Raw genomic sequence first — 23,884 nt, 5'->3', positions numbered from 1 at the left:
GTACATTTTCAGTATCGCCTGCCTAGAGAAATGGAACCTAGATGGTATTTGGTACCGGGGACACAGTACCTTAATCAAGTCTCTAGTTGCCTGTGAATTAACGGTGGATACCGGACACGCGTTTCTCACCACCCAGGCTGACAAGACCAGAGTTATCCGCTTTGCAGCAGGAAGACTTCTGTGATATTTCATCTTCCTCGCAAAGGACTGTTGGACAGTCAATTGCTTACTGGAAGTAGTACAAGTGGTCTTCCGACTTCCCCTCTGGGATGACGATCGACTCCCAGCAGCAACAACAGCAGCGCTAGCAGCAGTAGGCGTTACATTCAAGGATGCATCGGAGGAATCCCAGGCAGGAGAGGACTCGTCATACTTGCCAGTGACATGACCTGCAGGACTATTGGCTTTCCTGTGTAAGGTGGAAATTGACACTGAGGGAGTTGGTGTGGTTTGCAGGAGCTTGGTTACAAGAGGAAGGGATTTAGTGGTCAGTGGACTGCTTCCGCTGTCATCCAAAGTTTTTGAACTTGTCACTGACTTATTATGAATGCGGTCCAGGTAACGTATAAGGGAGGATATTCCTAGGTGGTTAACGTCCTTACCCCTACTTATTACAGCTTGACAAAGGCAACACACGGCTTGACACGTTGTCCGCATTTGTGTTGAAATAATTCCACACAGAAGAGGTGATTTTTTTTTGCATTTTGACCAGTCATGTCAATGGCCATATTCATCCCACGGACAACAGGTGTCTCTCTGGGTGCCTGACTTAAACAAACCACCTCACCATCAGAATCCTCCTTGTCAATTTCCTCCCCAGCGCCAGCAACACCCATATCCTCATCCTGGTGTACTTCAACAGTAACATCTTCAATTTGACAATCAGGAACTGGACTGCAGGTGCTCCTTCCAGCACCTGCAGGGGGCGTGCAAATGGAGGAAGGTGCAAGCTCTTCCCGTCCAGTGTTGGGAAGGTCAGGCATCGCAACCGACACAATTGGACTCTCCTTGGGGATTTGTGATTTAGAAGAACGCACAGTTCTTTGCTGTGCTTTTGCCAGCTTAAGTCTTTTAATTTTTCTAGCGAGAGGATGAGTGCTTCCATCCTCATGTGAAGCTGAACCACTAGCCATGAACATAGGCCAGGGCCTCAGCCGTTCCTTGCCACTCCGTGTCGTAAATGGCATATTGGCATGTTTATGCTTCTCCTCAGACGCTTTTAATTTTGATTTTTGGGTTATTTTTTTACTGAACTTTAGTTTTTTGGATTTTACATGCTCTCTACTATGACATTGGGCATCGGCCTTGGCAGACGACGTTGATGGCATTTCATCGTCTCGGCCATGACTAGTGGCAGCAGCTTCAGCACGAGGTGGAAGTGGATCTTGATCTTTCCCTATTTTAACCTCCACATTTTTGTTCTCCATTTTTTAAATGTGTGGAATTATATGCCAGTATCAATAGCAATGGCCTACTACTATATATACTGCGCACAACTGAAATGCACCACAGGTATGGATGGATAGTATACTTGACGACACAGAGGTAGGTAGAGCAGTTGCCTTCCGTACCGTACTGCTATATATACTGGTGGTCACTGTCAGCAAACTGCAAAACTAAAATTCACTACAGGTATAGAATCTAGATGGATAGTATACTTGACGACACAGAGGTAGGTAGAGCAGTGGCCTTCCGTACCGTACTGCTATATATACTGGTGGTCACTGTCAGCAAACTGCAAAACTAAAATGCACCACAGGTATAGAATCTTGGTGGATAGTATACTTGACGACACAGAGGTAGGTAGAGCAGTGGCCTACCGTACTGCTATATATACTGGTGGTCACTGGTCAGCAAAGCTCTGCACTGTACTCCTCCTATATAATACTGCTGGTTCCCAGTCCCCACAATAAAGCAGTGTGAGCACAGATATATGCAGCACACTGAGCACAGATATGGAGTGTTTTTCAGGCAGACAACGTATACTGGTGGTCACTGGTCAGCAAAACTCTGCACTGTACTCCTCCTATATAATATACCGGTGGTCCCCAGTCCCCACAATAAAGCAGTGTGAGCACAGATATATGCAGCACACTGAGCACAGATATGGAGTGTTTTTCAGGCAGACAACGTATACTGGTGGTCACTGTCAGCAAAACTCTGCACTATACTCCTCCTATATAATACAGCTGCTCCCCAGTCCCCACAATAAAGCAGTGTGAGCACAGATATATGCAGCACACTGAGCACAGATATGGAGTGTTTTTCAGGCAGACATCATATACTGGTGGTCACTGTCAGCAAAACTCTGCACTGTACTCCTCCTATATAATACAGCTGCTCCCCAGTCCCCACAATTAAGCAATAAGCACAAATATTTGCATCAACATTAATAAACGGAGAGGACGCCAGCCACGTCCTCTCCCTAACATTTTCAAAGCACAAGTGAAAATGGCGGCGACGCTCAGCTGCTTATATAGAATCCGAATCTCCCGAGAATCCGACAGCGGGATGATGACGTTCGGGCGCGCTCGGATTAACCGAGCCATACGGGAGAATCCGAGTATGCCTCGGACCCGTGTAAAATGGGTGAAGTTCAGGGGGGTCCGGTTTTCGAGGTACCGAACCCGCTCATCACTAATATTTTACTGTGGGTGTTACAAGCATGTAGTTACATATAGATTTATATGTATTTTTCTTCTGTTAGGTGATCAGGCAAAAAATTATGTTGTTAACTGTGTTCACAAGTTGTGCACAGATGACTGTTCTGTTCTTAAGATTGAAGATTGAACTAATACATTACTCTATAGTTATTTTTTCTGGATGCATTTTTAAAATATGAAATATGCAGATAAATGTGATTGGCATATATTTGCATTTTGTATGAATACAATGCTGAGATTCTCTCTCCTGCACAAAAGGACTACTCTTGAATATGACAGTGGGATACACATTAGATGGAGATCTCCCCTTTCTTCAGTGGTGGATCTAGACTTTACATTTGGGGGGGGGGGGGGGATTAAGAATGAATACCAACTCCTCCCCTCTCTACTCATTGCTTCTTCCACTTCCAGTCCTACCCCTCCTATTTTCGGTCAATATATGCCACACAGTGTCCCACAAACACATTATATGCCACACAGTGTCCCATAAACACATTATATGACACACAGTGCTCCCCAAACACATTATATGCCACCCAGTATCCCCGAAAAACACATTATATGCCACAGTGTCCCGCAAACACACCATATGCCATACAGTGTCCCCCAAACACATTATATACCACATAGTATCCCACAAGCACATTATATGCCACACTTTGCCCCTAAACACATTATAAGCCACACAGTGTCCCCCAAACACATATGCCACACCGTATCCCCCAAACACATTATATGCCATACAGTGTCCCGCAAACACATTATATGCCACACAGTGTACCACAAGCACGTTATATGCCATAGTGTCCTCCAAGCACATTATATGCAACACTTTGCCCCCAAACACATTATATGTCAAACAGTGTCCCCCAAACACATTATATGCCACAGTGTCCTCCAAACACATTATATGCAACACTTTGCCCCCAAACACATTATATGTCACACAGTGTCCCCCAAACACATTATATGTCACACAGTGTTCCCCAAACACATTATATGCCATACAGTGTCCCGCAAACACTTTATATGCCACACTGTATCCCCCAAACACATTATATGCCATACAGTGTCCCGCAAACAAATTATATGCCACACAGTGTACCACAAGCACATTATATGCCACAGTGTCTTCCAAACACATTATATGCAACACTTTGCCCCCAAACACATTATATGCCACACAGTGTCCCCCAAACACATTATATGTCACACAGTGTTCCCCAAACACATTATATGCCACCCAGTATCCCCCAAACACATTATATGCCAAACTTTCCCCAAACACATTATGTCACAGTGTTCCCCAAACACATTATATGCCACCCAGTATCCCCCAAACACATTATATGCCACACAGTGTCCCCCAAACACAAAATATGTCACACAGTGTTCCCCAAACACATTATATGCCACCCAGTATCCCCCAAACACATTATATGCCACAGTGTCCCGCAAACACGCCATATGCCATACAGTGTCCCCCAAACACATTATATACCACATAGTATCCCACAAGCACATTATATGCCACACTTTGCCCCTAAACACATTATAAGCCACACAGTGTCCCCCAAACACATATGCCACACCGTATCCCCCAAACACATTATATGCCATACAGTGTCCCGCAAACACATTATATGCCACACAGTGTACCACAAGCACGTTATATGCCACAGTGTCCTCCAAACACATTATATGCAACACTTTGCCCGCAAACACATTATATGCCACACAGTGTACCACAAGCACGTTATATGCCACAGTGTCCTCCAAACACATTATATGCAACACTTTGCCCCCAAACACATTATATGTCACACAGTGTCCCCCAAACACATTATATGCCACAGTGTCCTCCAAACACATTATATGCAACACTTTGCCCCAAACACATTATATGTCACACAGTGTCCCCCAAACACATTATATGTCACACAGTGTTCCCCAAACACATTATATGCCATACAGTGTCCCCCAAATACATTATATGCCACACAGTGTCCCGCAAACACATTATATGCCAAAAAGTATCCCACAAGCGCATTATATGCCACACTTTGCCTCAAACACTTTATATGCCACACAGTGTCCTCCAAACACATTATATGCCACCCAGTATCCCACAAACACATATGCCACCCAGTATCCCCCAAACACATGATGTGCCACACAGCATCCCCCAAACACATTATATGCCACGCCGTATCCCCAAACACATTATATGCCACTCAGTGTCCCGCAAACTCATTATATGCCATACAGTGTCCCCCAAACACATTATATGCCAAAAAGTATCCCACAAGCACATTATATGCCACAGTGTCCCCCAAACACATTATATGCCACACTTTGCCCCAAACACTTTATATGCCACACAGTGTCCCCCAAACACATTATATGCCACCCAGTATCCCCCAAACACATGATGTGCCACACAGTATCCCCCAAACACATGATGTGCCAAACAGTATCCCCCAAACACATTATATGCCACACTGTATCCCCAAACACATTATATGCCACACAGTGTCCCACAAACACATTATATGCCATACAGTGTCCCCCAAACACATTATATGCCACACTTTGCCCCAAACACTTTATATGCCACACAGTGTCCCCCAAACACATTATATGCCACCCAGTATCACCCAAACACATGATGTGCCACACAAAATCCCCCAAACACATTATATGCCACACCGTATCCCCAAACACATTATATGCCACATAGTGTCCCGCAAACACATTATATGCCATACAGTGTCCCCCAAACACATTATATGCCAAAAAGTATCCCACAAGCACATTGGCCCTCATTCCGAGTTGTTCGCTCGGTATTTTTCATCGCATCGCAATGAAAATCCGCTTAGTACGCATGCGCAATGTTCGCACTGCGACTGCGCCAAGTAACTTTGCTATGTAGAAAGTAATTTTACTCACGGCTTTTTCTTCGCTCCGGCGATCGTAATGTGATTGACAGGAAATGGGTGTTACTGGGCGGAAACACAGCGTTTCTGGGGCGTGTGGCTGAAAACGCTACCGTTTCCGGAAAAAACGCAGGAGTGGCCGGAGAAACGGTGGGAGTGCCTGGGCGAACGCTGGGTGTGTTTGTGACGTCAACCAGGAACGACAAGCACTGAACTGATCGCACAGGCAGAGTAAGTCTGAAGCTACTCTGAAACTGCTAAGTAGTTAGTAATCGCAATATTGCGAATACATCGGTCGCAATTTTAAGAAGCTAAGATTCACTCCCAGTAGGCGGCGGCTTAGCGTGTGTAACTCTGCTAAATTCGCCTTGCGACCGATCAACTCGGAATGAGGGCCATTATATGCCACAGTGTCCCCCAAACACATTATATGCCACACTTTGCCCCAAACACTTTATATGCCACACAGTGTCCCCCAAACACATTATATGTCACCCAGTATCCCCCAAACACATATGCCACCCAGTATCCCCCAAACACATGATGTGCCACACATCATCCCCCAAACACTTTATATGCCACGCCGTATCCCCCAAACACATTATATTCCACACAGTGTCCCGCAAACACATTATTTGCCACAGTGTCCCACAAGCACATTATATGCCACAGTGTCCCACAAGCACATTATATGCCACAGTGTCCCCCAAACACATAATATGTCACACAGTGTCCCCCCAAACACATTATATGTCACACAGTGACCCCCAAACACATTATATGTCACACAGTGTCCCCCAAACACATTATATGTCACACAGTGTTCCCCAAACACATTATATGCCACCCAGTATCCCCCAAACACATTATATGCCAAACTTTCCCCCAAATACATTATATGCCACACAGTGTCCCGCAAACACACTATATGCCACACAGTGTCCCCCAAACACATTATATGCCAAAAAGTATCCCACAAGCACATTATATGCCACAGTGTCCCCCAAACACATTATATGCCACATTTTGCCCAAACACATTATATGCCACACAGTGTCCCCCAAACACATTATATGTCACACAGTGTTCCCCAAACACATTATATGCCACCCAGTATCCCCCGAACACATTATATGCCAAACTTTCCCCCAAACACATTATATGTCACACAGTGTTCCCCAAACACATTATATGCCACCCAGTATCCCCCAAACACATTATATGCCACACAGTGTCCCGCAAACACATTATATGCCAAAAAGTATCCCACAAGCACATTATATGCCACACTTTGCCCCAAACACTTTATATGCCACACAGTGTCCTCCAAACACATTATATGCCACCCAGTATCCCCCAAACACATATGCCACCCAGTATCCCCCAAACACATGATGTGTCACACAGCATCCCCCAAACACATTATATGCCACACCGTATCCCCAAACACATTATATGCCACTCAGTGTCCCGCAAACACATTATATGCCATACAGTGTCCCCCAAACACATTATATGCCAAAAAGTATCCCACAAGCACATTATATGCCACAGTGTCCCCCAAACACATTATATGCCACACTTTGCCCCAAACACTTTTTTATGCCACACAGTGTCCTCCAAACACATTATATGCCACCCAGTATCCCCCAAACACATGATGTGCCACACAGTATCCCCCAAACACATGATGTGCCAAACAGTATCCCCCAAACACATTATATGCCACACTGTATCCCCAAACACATTATATGCCACACAGTGTCCCGCAAACACATTATATGCCATACAGTGTCCCCCAAACACATTATATGCCACACTTTGCCCCAAACACTTTATATGCCACACAGTGTCCCCCAAACACATTATATGCCACACCGTATCCCCAAACACATTATATGCCACATAGTTTCCCGCAAACACATTATATGCCATACAGTGTCCCCCAAACACATTATATGCCAAAAAGTATCCCCCAAACACATGATGTGCCACACAAAATCCCCCAAACACATTATATGCCACACTGTATCACCAAACACATTATATGCCACACAGTGTCCCGCAAACACATTATATGCCACAGTGTCCCCCAAACACATTATATTCCACACTTTGCCCCAAACACTTTATATGCCACACAGTGTCCCCCAAACACATTATATGTCACCCAGTATCCCCCAAACACATATGCCACCCAGTATCCCCCAAACACATGATGTGCCACACAGTATCCCCCAAACACTTTATATGCCACGCCGTATCCCCCAAACACATTATATGCCCCACAGTGTCCCGCAAACACATTATTTGCCACAGTGTCCCACAAGCACATTATATGCCACAGTGTCCCCCAAACACATAATATGTCACACAGTGTCCCCCAAACACATTATATGTCACACAGTGACCCCCAAACACATTATATGTCACACAGTGACCCCCAAACACATTATATGTCACACAGTGTTCCCCAAACACATTATATGCCACCCAGTATCCCCCAAACAAATTATATGCCAAACTTTCCCCCAAACACATTATATGCCACACAGTGTCCCGCAAACACACTATATGCCACACCGTTTCCCCCAAACACATTATATGCCAAAAAGTATCCCACAAGCACATTATATGCCACAGTGTCCCCCAAACACATTATATGCCACATTTTGCCCCAAACACTTTATATGCCACACAGTGTCCCCCAAACACATTATATGCCACACCGTATTCCCCAAACACATATGCCACCCAGTATCCCCCAAACACATGATGTGCCACACAGTACCCCCAAACACATTTTATGCCATGCCGTATCCCCAAACGCATATGCCACACAGTGTCCCACAAACACATTATATGCCACAGTGTCCCACAAGCACATCATATGCCACAGTGTCCCCCAAACACATTATATGTCACACAGTGTCCCGCAAACAAATTATATGTCACACTGTGTCCCCCAAACACATTATATGTCACACAGTGACCCCCAAACACATTATATGTCACACTGTGTAGCTGCAGAACCTCCTCCTCCTGGTTTTATGACAACCAGATGAGGTGCAAGGTACTGACCTTTTGGCTGATGCTGTGACTCCATATGAGGGACCGCTGGTCAGGGCCGGCTGGAAGGGAGGTCGGATCAAACGGCGGTTGGGGTAGCCAGTGCAGCTCTTCTTATTGCCTCTCCAGCTGGTGAAGGTACCGCCCACCGCCTCCTCCCCGTGCTCCTGCAACTACTTGGGTGGCTTGTGGTCCTGGCATGGGGAGCGGATCCTCTCACCAGTCACCATGCGGGGAAGCAAGCTATGCAGGAGGGGGAGTCAGGGACAGGCTCCGTACACACTACAGGGCCCTGCTCCGTCTCACCAATCTGAACAGGGAGCGAGCGCAGAGGGCGGCTGCTGATGTCACATTGAGCCGCGTGTTAACTTACGGGGTGCGATCACCCTAATTGCCCCCTGCTGGATCCGCCACTGCCTTCCTTGTATACTTTACATTGCCGGCCCTTCTATGTATCATTACAGTCATTGAAGAACATTCCATATTGGGTGCTTTCACGTAATAACGTCATTAAAAAGAAATTTAATCTTTATATTTTTTTATATTTTTTCATATATATTTTTTAAATGTGAACTAGTCAGTTTCTTTAATAGAATCTTATTGGTTGTTATCTGTTTTAGAATATTACATTTTTATGTTAAAAAGTTTCTATAGCATTTGCTGTCCATTTTTTAGAACTTGCTCCTTGCATATACAGATGTGTTCTCATGCATCTTTGCTCTGTGCGCTGTAAGTCGCGATACACAACGCATGAGTGCCATATGACTTGGTAGCGCCGTGCAGCTTTTTTTTGCGACTTTTCCGTTAAAACGCGTCTTACATGCAATGTAAGGCAATAGGATGCACAAGCTGCTTCTGCTGATTAAAACAATGGGGGTAATTCCAAGTTGATCGCAGCAGGAAATTTTTTAGCAGTTGGGCAAAACCATGGGCCTAATTCTGAGTTGATCACAGCAGCAAATATTTTAGCAGTTGGGCAAAACCATGTTCACTGCAGGGGAGGCAGATATAACATGTGCAGAGAGAGTTAGATTTGGGTGGGGTGTGTTCAATCTGCAATCTAAATTGCAGTGTAAAAATAAAGCAAACAGTATTTACCCTGCACAGAAACAAAATAACCCACCCAAATCTAACTCTCCCTGCACATGTTATATCTGCCTCCCCTGCAGTGCATATGGTTTTGCCCAACTGCTAAAAAATTTCCTGCTGCGATCAACTTGGAATTACCCCCTATGTGCACTGCAGGGGGGGCAGATATAACATTTGCAGAGAGAGTTAGTTTTGGGTGGGTTATTTTGTTTCTGTGCAGAGTAAATACTGGCTGCTTTATTTTTACACTGCAATTTAGATTGCAGATTGAACTCACCACACACAAATCTAACTCTCTCTGCACATGTTATATCTGCCCCCCCTGCAGTGCACATGGTTTTGCCCAACTACTTAAACATGTCCTGCTGCGATCAACTTGGAATTACCCCCAATATGGATAATAATATGAAGCTGTCTACAATAATGATCACTGGATAGCAAGGGCGTAGCTGCCATAGGTGCAGGCAGTGCAGCTGCTATGGGGCCCAGAGCTGAGAGGGGCCCACTTTCCCTGTCAAAGTTACATGTGTTGTATATATTTTCAGTCATTTGGTGGTACATAGGGGCCCTTACAAACGTTTGCCTTTTGTCCTACAATATATCTAGTTACACCCCTGGACCTGGTCATTGTACTGTGGTATAAAATGAACTGCAAGGCATTATATTGTTACATGTATTAATATGAACCGGGGCACTGTAATGTGGCACAATATGAAGTGAAGGCACCATAGTGTGGCATAATATGAACTGGGTACCCTTTATTGTGGCATGAGATGAACTGTGGACACTGTATATAGTAATGTGAATTAGGGGTACTGTATTACATAATGTGTACTGGCAGCCCTAAAAAGTGACATACTATGGTCTATAAAATAAACAAGGGCAGTTATATGGGGGATAACATTAACTAAGACACTACTATAGTTCAGTAAGTAAACTAGGGCACTATTATGGGACATACAATGAACAACTGCTGCAGAGCGGTGTCTTTCTAGAAGCATTGAGACAGGGGCCCCTTCAAAATGTTGCTATGGGCCCCACAAATTTCTGGCTACGCCCATGGTCCATAGTATCCAACTTTCTAATTAACTGGTGAGAATGTATAACTAAAGGATTGTAGTAAATGGATAAATGCCATGCAGGATATCGTCATTATGGATTTATACTGTACTAGGCAGGATAGGTTGTTCAAAGCCACGGTAGAAAAACAATACTGTATATAACGACTTTTAACAACCAGTAAAGCTGCCTGTGTTATGTTTTAAATACAGTTAATTACACATACACTATTCAGGAATTATCTAATTTCTAGCAACAACAAATGCATACAATAATACATGTTTACAGTAAGAGTAATAGAACTTAAATAAGGGTTAAATAGATAGAACAGGAAACACTCAGCGAACATTTGTCAACTGTCCTATTTAGTTTAACCCTGCATAGCATGATAGGGTGTGGTATTGAAAGTCGACAGTAACTAGGTCGACAATCTCTAGGTCGACCACTATTGGTCGACAGGGTGTCTAGGTCGACAGGGTCTTTAGGTCGACATGTTCTAGGTCGACAGGTCAAAAGGTCGACATGAGTTTTTAATTTTATTTTGGTGTCGTTTTCTTCGTAGAGTGACGGGGAACTCCAGTTAGTGCACCGCGTCCCCTCGCATGGCTCGCTTCGCTCGCCATGCTTCGGGCATGGTGCCTTCGCTCAACTGCCGCTTCGCTCGGCACAGATTACCGTTCCAATCGTAGTCCACGTGGATCGTTAAGTATGAAAAGGTTAAAAAAAAAGAAAAAAATTGTGAAAAACTCATGTCGACCTTTTGACCTGTTGACCTAGAACATGTCGACCTAAAGACCCTGTCGACCTAGACACCCTGTCGACCTAGTTACTGTCGACCAATAGTGGTCGACCTAGACATTGTCGACCTGGTTACTGTCGACTTTCAGTCCGGATCCCAGCATGATAATTCCCCAAAGATCACTGGTCCCCTGCCCCTGACTCCTGTATACATTAATAGTGAAGGTGTCTTCATTTAGCCCATTCACAAGGCAGGAATGTCGATTTATTTTGAGGCCTGTTGTAGGGTGACACTGTATGACTTACTGAAAAATGGCCTTTATTATGTCACAGATCACCTGAAACCTACTTATGTTCCTGCACCTCCAAGCAAGACTGACTCAAATCCCGAGGAAGGGTTCAAATCAGGCCCATTTGCCAGAACTCGAGATACATCCGAGAACCAGCAGCCTCCCTTAGTCAAGCACGCAGCGAAAATGATACTTACACTGCTGGATTCCATCACAGGTGACCTATTCACGCACCACACACGTTATTAACACTTCTTTATATGTATGTAACAGACACTGGGGGCTTTATTACCTTGTCGGAAGAGATACATTAGTTTCCACTTGAAATGTACATTTAAGAGACAAATCTGTAGAATCCCACTGTTATTTAGTTACATTTTCTAGTTAACCCCTCAAACACCCATATACTGTATTTGTTTTCTTCTACATAAATGTGAATGTATTTTTGCAGAATGCCCTATTGATGGAATGTGATGGTATTTCAGCTGTGTGTTTTTACGTATGTTCTTCTGGATCTCTGTACTGTATGCCACAAATTTTATTTTATTTATTTATTATTTATAATAACAAATGATGCATACCTGTAGCATATTAGTACATATACCTTTTATATAGTGCCAAACATTTCACAGAGAATATGTAATTGGTTACATCATCTCCTACCGCTCTAAAGTCTCAGAAGGTAATTCAAAGTTGATCGCAGCAGCAAATTTGTTAACAGTTGGGCAATACCATGTGCACTGCAGGGGGGGGTAGATATAACATGTGCAGAGAGAGTTAGATTTGGGTGGGTTACATTGTTTCTGTGCAGGGTAAATACTGGCTGCTTTATTTTTACACTGCAAATTAGATTGCAGATTGAACACACCCCACCCAAATCTAACTCTCTCTGCACATGTTATATCTGCCTCCCCTGCAGTGCACATGGTTTTGCCCAATTGCTAAAAAAAATCCTGCTGCGATCAACTTGGAATTACCCCCCATGTGCACTGCAGGTGGGGCAGATATAACATGTGCAGAGAGAGTTAGATTTGGGTGGGTTATTTTGTTTCTGTGCAGGGTAAATACTGGCTGCTTTATTTTTACACTGCAATTTAGATTTCAGTTTGAACACCCCCCACCCAAATCTAACTCTGTCTGCACATGTTACATCTGCCCCACCTGCAGCGCACATGGGGCCTAATTCTGAGTTGATCGCAGCAGCAAATTTGTTAGCAGTTTGGCAAAACCGTGTGCACTGCAGGGGGGACAGGTAGAGCATGTGCAGAGAGAGTTAGATTTGGGTGGGGTATGTTCAAACTGAAATCTAAATTGCAGTGTAAAAATAAAGCAGCCAGTATTTACCCTGCACAGAAACAATATAACCCACCCAAATCTAACTCTCTCTGCACATGTTATATCTGCCCCACCTGCAGTGCACATGGGGGGGTAATTCCAAGTTGATCGCAGCAGGATTTTTTTTAGCAATTGGGCAAAACCATGTGCACTGCAGGGGAGGCAGATATAACATGTGCAGAGAGAGTTAGATTTGGGTGGGGTGTGTTCAATCTGCAATCTAATTTGCAGTGTAAAAATAAAGCAGCCAGTATTTACCTTGCACAGAAACAAAATAACCCACCCAAATCTAACTCTCTCTGCACATGTTATATCTGCCTCCCCTGCAGTGCACATGGTTTTGCCCAATTGCTAAAAAAAATCCTGCTGCGATCAACTTGGAATTACCCCCATGGTTTTGCCCAACTGCTAACAAACTTGCTGCTGCGATCAACTCAGAATTACCCCCATGGTTTTGGCCAACTGCTAACAAATTTGCTGCTGCAATCAACTCTGAATTACCCACTCAGTTCTCCACTTTACAAACCTACAAACACAAAAACCCCAGGCTGTAATGGAGTTCGAGATCACCGGAGGTGCGAGATGACGGGCTGATCTCTGACTTTTTGTAAAGAGGCAGTCACTTGCAAGGCATGGTTTTGCCTTGATAGTGATAGTCCCTTTAATAAAAAGTGTCTGAGCTCAGCTGGCGTCACGCGCCTCCTGCGATCTCAGACTCCATTACATCCCACCGAATATGTCAGAAGTACTGTAGTTAACCTATAACTGTTTTAGGGGAGTGGAAGGAAACTGGAACAACTAGGGGAGTCCCAAGAAGATAGGGGTAAATATACTAAGATAGGAGTTCTATTTAAGATGGGATGTTGCCCATAGCAACCAATCAAATTCGACTTCTCATTTATCTAGCACCTTCTAGAAGATAATACATGGAATTTGGTTGGTTGCTATGGGCAACATCACATCTTAAATAGAACTCCCATTTTAGTAAGTTTACCCCATAGTGTCCTGGTTGGATTTGGGACCATGACCTCAATGCCAGTATCCATGACACCCAACAGAGATTCTCAATAGAATCTGTAACACAAAGTTATAATTAGAATGACAGCTGTGTGACTCCTAGCTAAAGGCATACAGTACTTACTAACAGTCCCTGTTTATCATGAATGCAAGGGAATGAAAGGGGATAAGACCTGTACCCGAATGGTCATTGTTGAACAGATCTGTGTGCCATTTGGGTGGTACAGGAACAGTCTGCATTATATTGTTATCTATGTTGGAAAGTATTGCTAAAGGTTTCAGTATAAAAAATCTATTACAAATAGAAGGGGGGAAACACTATGCACTGCATAGCTCACAATCCACACGTGTAGGGGGGGAAATGTACAATGAAGAGTCTAAATGTACTGTAGATCATATTTGCCTACTCTACCAGATTGGACGGGAGACTACTGAAAATCGGGTGGCGCTCCCGGCCCGCTGGAAGGGCAGGCAAGTCTCCCGGAGCTGCCTCATCGTCCCCGCAGCAACCCGAACCCCCATCAGCCGACCTGCAATGTGGGCGGTTCGGGGAGGGAGATGACGCCATTTGCATTATGATATTCCTCCCCCCCCCTCCCCCCGCTATTTAATGCTGGTAATCGGCACTTAATAGCTGGTGGTGGGGCCATGATGATGCGATCGTGCATCCACGCTCCTGTACCACCCACCCATGACAAGACCACTCCCATTGTTTGACCAACTTGGCTGCCCTCTCCTGCATGGGGCAGCCGTCAGCCATCAAGTATGCTGCAGGTGGTATGTAGTGACGGAATTAATGCAATGCTTCCAGCTGATTTGGAATAGTCTCATGTAAACAAAGTAAAACATCAACAACAACAAATGGAAAGGGTAAAACCTAGGCGCTGCACAGATGAGTTTTTATTGAACTACAGTTATATACATTTATATTTTTACATTTTTTTTAAGCTCTTTATTTGTGAATCTACAGACAGCTCCTAATGACGGATTACATAATAAATCTATTAACCTTTTACCTGTCAGCACGGTACACCTGGAACATTGAATTTGTGAAGTTGTAACTGTTGAAATATTTGTTTAAGCAGCTGGTAGTTTGAAACACATTGGGGTAAATTTACTAAGATGGGAGTCCTATTTTATTTTTAGATAGATAGAGTTCGATTGTGTAGTAGACGTGATGTAACATATAGTGAAGTGGTATTGCATAATGGGGGTAATTCCAAGTTGATCGCAGCAGGAATTTTGTTAGCAGTTGGGCAAAACCATGTGCACTGCAGGGGAGGCAGATATAACATGTGCAGAGAGAGTTAGATTTGGGTGTGGTGTGTTCAATCTGCAATCTAATTTGCAGTGTAAAAATAAAGCAGCCAGTATTTACCCTGCACAGAAACAATATAACCCACCCAAATCTAACTCTTTCTGCACATGTTATATCTGCCCCACCCCCACCTGCAGTGCACATGGTTTTGCCCAACTGCTAACAAAATTCCTGCTGCGATCAACTTGGAATTACCCCCAATGTGTAGTATTCAATCTGCTGCTTGTTGAAATGTCATAAAAATATCCTAAAAAAAAATGCGCATATAGCTTTTAGCTCAATTCGTGCATGTGGAATTCAAATGGCTGCCCCTTGCCTGAGAGGGTGTAGTATGGTTTGCCGGTGGTCGGGGTCCCGGCGACCAGCACACCGGTGCCGGAATCCCGACTGCCGGCATACCGACAGCTGGGTGAGCGCAAATGAGCCCCTTGAGGGCTCGCTGCGCTCGCCACGCTATCTATTCTCCCTCCAGGGAAGTTGTGGACCGCCAAGAAGGAGAAAAGATGTCAGTATGCTGGCAGTCAGGATTCCGGTGCCAGTATGGTGGTTGCTGGGAGCCCGGCCGCCGGCAACCTGAAGACCACCCGCCTGAAATACTATAGTTATATTGTATAGTGTTTGTTCTCATGCATTTGTGTGTATAACACATTATTTTCTCTTACTTAGGCGCAGATTTATTACCATCCACATCTGAGGATGCGGATGTGATAAAATCGCCTGAGTCCGCAATGTGATCATTGATTACATCTCATGGATGTATCAATGGCCACTTCTAGAGAGGAGGAGGCCCATGTGCAGACTCCGTCTGTGCCCCCTCGTCTTTAGCTGGCTGCGCTGTTAACTTCTGGGCTCTAGGGTCCCAATCTAGTACGCAAGCGTAGGTCTCTGGGAAAAGGGCGCAGTGGCCATTTTCAAAGTGATTTTCTTACAGTGCATGCGTGAAATGCCGGGGAAATGGCCGCTGCACACTTTTCCTGTTGATTTGTGCCAGCGCAACTGCTGCCGACGCAGGACTCCGGAGTGTAAGTATTGAAAGTAATGGGTGCAAGGTGTGCGGTGGGTTCATGGTGTGTGGTGTGAGCCCATCTGGACCCCGAGGGCCCGTGTGCAACACAAGCACTGCACCCATTATAAATACGCCAATGGATGTATCAATTATCACATGCAGGGACAGAGAATGTGAGAAAACTCTGCCCCTGCGATGCCACTACGGAGAAAATCAGGTTATTTTTCATGAAAAATAACCTGAGTAATGGTTATGCGTACGACGCTGACACTACTACTACCGCCCGTCATGATTAACCCCCTGCGCCTCCTCCTCATTCCCCACATACAGTACTTACCCAGTGATCGGTGCCCTGGTGCTCTCCTCTGGTTCCGGTCATGTGATTGCCAGCTTCCTGCACTGCGGTTATATGATGCCGATTTACAGCAGATGACCGGAGACACAGTGCAGGAGCCGGAGATCAGAAGAATGAAGCCAGAGGAGAGCACCGAGGGAACGGTCACTGGGGAATGTTAAAATTTTGTTCACAAACATACTCATTCATCATGTCAACATTTATAATGTTAATATGATAAAGTTGACACTGTCGATATGTCAACATGCATGGCATGTCGACTTTCAACTTGTCATCATTCATCATGTTGTTAATGCTGAAATGATGCCATGGCAGAATGGGTACAAACCATCCCTGGTGGTCTAGAGATGACTTACCTGTTCTCGTCGGCATATGGGTTCTTCTGGGTCGTGGCAATGGAGCACTTCTGGTGCAGACATCTAACAGTGGCGGTTCAGGTGAGTATTCTTCCCCTAATCCTGATCTCTAACCCTCACTGTAGCGCCTGACCCTAAACCTAAGGTCCCCCTAGTGCCTGACCCTAACCCTTATCCCGTATCTTAACCCTAGTGTTGACATTCTGAGAACGTTGGGATTCACATGTCAGCATTTCAGATGTTGACATTGTGAACATGTGGACTTTCTGAGCATGTATACATGTCGCATGTTGACTTTTCAACAACGTTGACATACCTGTTGACATTGTGATGTCGACATTAAGAGTCTCAAAGTTGCAAATGTCAACCGTAGGACTGCATCCCCATACTCATTACTGGGGCGATAATGATTGCTGTATTTTGACTGAGCTTCAGCAATTCTTGGATCACTTGATATTTAATGAGAACAATTCCTAGTAATCAGTACAGCCAGCCATAATGCAGGTGCTTACCACTGTTCTACATTTTAAACTGTTAAAGAAAGTGGAACTTGAGAATTTTGTGGGTTTTTTTTTTTTTAAATATAATAATCTGAAAAGAACTAATATCCTCCGGATCATTACCTCACCTAATCAGTGTGGGTTTTTTTTATTCAAATCCAGGCAGAATTCTAGTTGGTGGTTCTCTGGAGCTTGCATACAATATCTGGCCATTTTGCTGTACACTTAATGGCCTTTGCAATTAAGGAAGAAATGTAGCTGAAACCTTAGGGCTGATCTGTCCAAAACATTCATTGGTATTCTCATTATTCACTCATTAAGTATTCAGAAGTTGTTTTCACAGTGCTGTGGCTGGAGTTGTTTTATGTGTTGTACCTTTTATTCTGTTTTCCTTTGAAAGTTCTCTGCTTTTTATATTGTAGATGTGTAACAAAGAAATAGATATGTATCATCCTTGAATATATTGTGTTCCTTCACGCAACCTGACCTGTATCTGTTCCGAGAGTCTCCTCATCAACCATTAATGGTGCAGAGGTCATCTGATCCATCTTTCATGCCATTAACTTCCTTTCTCCTAACATTCAAATTAGAGCTGAGCTATGTTGTGTCGTGTTGTAGAGGTACTACATGTGATGCATGCTTCGCATTCCATTACTGTTTGCAATTCTGTGGAATGTCATCTACTCAAACCTGATTTTTTGATGCAGTTCAGAGAATACCGTCCAACTACAGATGCGTTTAAGCCACGCTGCACATGTGTTGCTGCGGTCTTGCATTGGTGGTTGCAGAAAGGATTTATCCACAACCTTAATGATAGTCAGGGACCATTTGGAGCAGTTACAGGGAGTGGTGGAAAAAAAAGCAGCCGTGTCATGACCGTCGCTTGGTCATTCACTGCGCTGCCCTATTGCTATCCAGAAGTGTGATAATGTACTGACCTGCCTCTGGGACTTGCAAGGCTGCCGGCGGAGAGCAAATATTCCATGGACCTGCTATGGAAATTCTCTCACCTCTAATTCATTGTTCTTACAGTATGCAGCCAATGAAATACATTAACTAGCACAGTTTAATTACAGAAAACATAACCCTAAAACTCTGTTTTATTATGAACTTGTATATTTGTTCAGTTCAATGTATAAAATGTCCATGTATAAGTTTTTGATTTTTTTGAAAGTAGGTTAACACCAGGGGCATCAGAACATTTATGTGCTGGGGAGAAGGGAAAGATAGATCCTCATTTGGTGCCCCCTGGGGGCAGAGCCACTGGGAGGAGGAGGCGGTACTATGGGGACAAAATGTAGGTGGCACCATGGTGGGGAAAAGGTGGGAAGAGAAAGGGAGAGTGTTAGGGAAAAGAAAGAGGGAGGGAGAGAGAGAGAGAGAGAGAGAGAGACTAAATGTCAGGGAGAGTGAGGGAGAGAAAGGGACAGTGGGGGTCATTCAGACCTGCTCACATGCTGCTGTTTTTCAAAGCGGTGTGAACAGGTCTGGAGTGCACCTGCTCGTGGGTCGCAATGCCAGGGAGCGACGGATCTAATGAAGAAAGCGATCACACCGGCGATCGCTAGACGTTTGACAGGAAGAGGCCGTTCATGGGCGTCAACTGACCATTTTCAGGGAGTGTCCATGTGAACGCAGGCGTGCCCGGCTGTTTCCAGGGAGGGATCCTGACTTCAGATCCATCCTGGTTCATCGCAGCGGGTGAGTAAGTCCTGAGCTGTGCAGAGACTGCACAAACTTTTGTTTGTGCAGTTCTCTGCACAAGCGTTTGCAGCCCTGCAGGCGGTCGCAGCAGTGCAAAAAATAACCTGCATGCAACAAGGTCTGAATTAGACCCAGTGTCAGGTAGAGAGAGAGAGGAGACAGTGTTAGGGAGAGAGAGAGGAGAGAGAGAGAGAGAGAGAGAGAGAGAGAGAGAGAGAGTGATAGGGAGAGAGAGAGAGGACCAAGACTGTTAGGGAGGGAGAGAGAGTAGGTTAGGGAGAGACAGATACAGAGAGAGGAGAGAGTGTTTGGGAGATGGATGAGAGAGACACTATTGTACCTGTCCTGATTACACAGCAGCACAGCCACAGGTCTCTGGACACTCTTCGGCATTAAGCCACACCCCCAAAACTCCTGCGATTCACGGCACTGCTCTGGGAGTTAGGGGTAGGTGAGCGCCACTGCCTGGTCCCTGCGCTGCACAGAGGATGTTGTGATGTGCGGTCTTTAAACTGACAGCACACCGCTCCTCATGTGTACATTAGCCGGCGCCTCTCATGTTTGGGGGGGCGAGCTGCCCCCATTGCCCCACCCATTCCGACGCCTCCGGTTTACACCAATATACTGTATTAAGTTTGAAGCATTAGGATTTTAAGGTTGTGGTATAGAAGATCTACAGAGTCTAGGTAGACAGTCAATTGGTCGACGCCCTATGGTCACCGTGCATTAGATCATCAGGTACAAAAGGTTTACAGATAAAAGGCCGACAGAGGTTGACTTACACATGTCTGACACAAGTTTTTTTTTTTCAGTTTTTGGGGTTAAATCTTGTATGTTTGGTAAAATGTAACCACCATCAGTAGAAACGTATAGCCTTGCAGGCTCGCATCGCTAGCCTCACTACCGCAGCGCTCGCCACTGGTTACATTCCTAATCATAGTCCATGTGGATAGTAAATCAAGCACATGTTGGGAAAACACAGGAAAAAAAATGTGTCCGCCATTGTCAACCTCTTGTACCTGTCGACCAAATGCATGTCAACCGTATGATGTCGGACTGTTTTCCTATACACTGTAGGTCTATCATCCAGATACGTCCTCATCTCAGCAGGCTTTGTTTCTGTAACAAATATTGTGCTGGAAATTGTTTCACAAGGTTTACATTTCACCGTTGGTAACATTTGTAGAACAGTATTACCATTGGAGACCCACAGGAGCGACAGAGCACTGCCTACCGTGGTGCTGCAAACAAAACAACACACCAAGAGGACACATCTGTAGTTTGTAACCAGCGAACACTCCATTTCAATTTCATTCTAAACTCTGGTAATAGGATATGCAGATACAGTATGTCCTCATACATCAAACAGCCCCTCTTGCCATACCAGGTCACAGGAGAATCTTCTAGTGTCAGGTGTCTTTTTTGCTATTTGTTTGCCACATATGTGTGTTAGTTGCTACACAATGTGACTAGGACGCATGAGGAGACGGTGCTGATTAATTTGATATATGGCACTTGTATTTTTGTGAGCGACTGAGTGTCTGGGGGGTCATTCCGAGTTGTTCGCTCGTTGACGATTTTCGCTATGCTGCGATTTGTTGCTAATTGCGCATGCGCAAGGCACGCAGGGCGCATGCGCTTAGTTATTTAACTAAAAACTTAGCAGTTTTGATGTGGATCCTGCGGCGCTTTTCAGTCGCACTGCTGATCGGTGAATGATTGACAGGAAAGGGGCGTTTCTGGGTGGTAACTGCCCGTTTTCCGGGAGTGTGCTAAAAAACGCAGGCGTGTCAGGGAAAAACGCGGGAGTGTCTGGAGAAACGGGGGAGTGGCTGGCCGAACGCAGGGCGTGTTTGTGACGTCAAACCAGGAACTAAACGGACTGAGCCAATAGCAAACTGTGAGTAGGTCTGGAGTTACTCAGAAACTGCAAATAATTATTTAGTAGTAGTTCTGCTAATCTTTCGTTTGCTATTCTGCTAAACTAAGATACACTCCCAGAGGGCGGCGGCCTAGCGTGTGCAATGCTGCTAAAAGCAGCTGGCGAGCGAAGAACTCTGAATGAGGGCCTGAATCTGTGCACGAAGTGCTATAATGTAGCAGCCACAACTTTTTTCCAATACAGTTCCATTGTGCTCTGTTTACAGACTTGGTCACATACAATATACAGGTGTCATACTGTATATCAGATTAATCAGCACAGTCTCCTTGTGTGTCCTTTTCACATTTTGTTGCAACTAAGATGCACTGTGGCAAATACCCCCAATATCAGAGTTGCACATCTGTAAGAGCAATACTTAGGTAAAATTCAAGTTTTATCCAGTAATCAGCTCTCCATATCCAACCAATTAATTCATTTTAATCACCATTAAGTTATCCAGCATTGACAGCAAATGAAATACATGAATGTAACCTCATCCATGCAAAAAACTTCCACAAATAAACACACCTCCATATTATACATAAATAGGGAAGTGAACGGGAAAATAAATATTTTATTTTCATCTCAAAAACGTTTCAAATATTTTTACTTTTAATGACATGTTTACTGGTTGTTATGTACTACGGGTCAGATTCAGAGGTTCCGCAATGCCGATGTTTGCATATCCGAGTGATTGTTTTTCTACTGCGTGCGCATCTGAGTTGCCCTGTGTATGTGCCACAGTGAATTAGATTTGCAGAGCGATTGGCAGACAGAGGGCGTTTGTGGAAGCAGGAGGGGAGGTGGCGAGTCAAACACAGGCGTGTTGCAACCATTTTTGGGGCGTGTCTCAGCTTGCATCTGCATCTCCATATGCAATTGTAAAGGCTATGATGGACTTTCTCAGCATCCAATGCTCAGATGATTGATGGTCCGTCTTTGTTTGCAAGTTGCAGATCCAAGATGCAGCTCAGTACAAATCCAATAGGATACATACTTTGCTAATCCACAGCGTACAGAATCGCAATCAGGACGGATTTGCTTCCACCTGTGAATCAGTCCCTATATCCTCAACGGCTGGCTGTCGGGATGCTGGCGGTCATGGGACCGACGGTGGATTCCTAACACCACTCAGGATGCCAGCACCGGATCACCGACAGACGATTTCCCGAGGGTGAGTATTGGGATACAAGTTAGGGTTGGAGCCCTGGGAGGACGGAGGGATTATGGTTAGGCACTAGGTGGAGGGGGGGGTTAGGCTCTAGAGGAGACTTAGGGTGTGTACACACGGTGAGATTCGGACTTAACCGATTCTCACTGTGCGACAGGGGCCGGGTCGGCACTTAGCCAGTATCGCAAGCACATAATGAGTGTGCTTGCGATCCTGGTTCTGTGCGATTTTGGCTAAGTGTCAATCTTGACTATCTCTTCTATAGAGATAGTCAAGATTGACTTGCCTGCACAGTCTATTTTGTCTGCCGATGCCGACCGCGCGGGGCCGTGCATCGGCATCGAATCGGGATCGCAAGGTGACTGTCACCTTGCGATCTGCACTATCTTTTCTTCCGATTCTGACTATATAGTCAGAATCGGAATAAAAGATCTCACACCTTAAGATTCATACCTGTATGATTGATTTGAAAAACTTTCATCCAACTTTAAAGCTCCAATCACAAAACAGGCAAATGATGCAAACTTTCACCTGGACATTTCTCACAGGATTTAAAGCTAATATTTTTTCAACATGGCAAATTCACTCCTAATTGAATCACCCCCTTAGTGTCCTTTAATTCCCTAGGGATAAAAATAAAATGAAATAACACCAAACTGTTCCTACTGAGAGGAACATAGGTGGTCATTCCGAGTTGTTCGCTCGGTAATTTTCTTCGCATCGCAGCGATTTTCCGCTAATTGCGCATGCTCAATGTTCGCACTGCGACTGCGCCAAGTAAATTTGCTATGCAGTTAGGAATTTTACTCATGGCATTACGAGGTTTTTTTCTTCATTCTGGTGATCGGAGTGTGATTGACAGGAAGTGGGTGTTTCTGGGCGGAAACTGGCCGTTTTATGGGTGTGTGTGTGAAAAAACGCTGCCGTTTCTGGGAAAAACGCGGGAGTGGCTGGAGAAACGGGGGAGTGTCTGGGCGAATGCTGGGAGTGTATGTGACGTCAAACCAGGAACGAAACTGACTGAACTGATCGCAGTTGCCGAGTAAGTGTGGAGCTACTCAGGAACTGCTAAGAAGTGTCTATTCGCAATTCTGCTAATCTTTCGTTCGCAATTTTACTATGCTAAGATTCACTCCCAGTAGGCGGCGGCTTAGCGTGTGCTAAAAGCAGCTTGCGAGCTAACAACTCGGAATGAGGGCCATATTTCTGCAAAATGACATGAATGTCCGTAGAGTCAATGCATTGTGGCTTTCAAAACATTACAAGCGTCACTCACCACCATTGATATAATTGCACATTTATTGGAGCCCATCAGTGCAGGATTACATTTTAGGATGAGAGTGTGAAGGTCTGTGGG

General features: G+C 44.7%; 1 protein-coding gene across 4 annotated transcripts in view; it reads left to right on the top strand.

Moving 5' to 3' along the window:
• Positions 1-23,884, top strand: part of KHDRBS3 (KH RNA binding domain containing, signal transduction associated 3) — a 187,061-nt gene that overhangs the window by 48,888 nt on the left and 114,289 nt on the right. For 3 of the 4 annotated variants that reach the window (XR_010177569.1, XM_063921231.1, XM_063921232.1), the window contains exon 2: positions 11,888-12,061. The exons of the other annotated variant lie outside the window; for it this stretch is intronic. Coding sequence is in view for 2 of the 3 variants with exons in the window: in XM_063921231.1 (XP_063777301.1) it covers positions 11,888-12,061 (174 nt within the window). In the remaining variant the exon portion in view is untranslated. The remainder of the gene's footprint in view (positions 1-11,887; positions 12,062-23,884) is intronic. 4 annotated transcript variants of the gene reach the window in all.

Source organism: Pseudophryne corroboree, chromosome 5 (assembly GCF_028390025.1).
Source record: "Pseudophryne corroboree isolate aPseCor3 chromosome 5, aPseCor3.hap2, whole genome shotgun sequence".
Classification (NCBI taxonomy): domain Eukaryota; kingdom Metazoa; phylum Chordata; class Amphibia; order Anura; family Myobatrachidae; genus Pseudophryne; species Pseudophryne corroboree.
The sequence above is the reverse complement of the archived record's forward strand: the minus strand, read 5'-3'. Positions and strand labels throughout refer to the sequence as shown.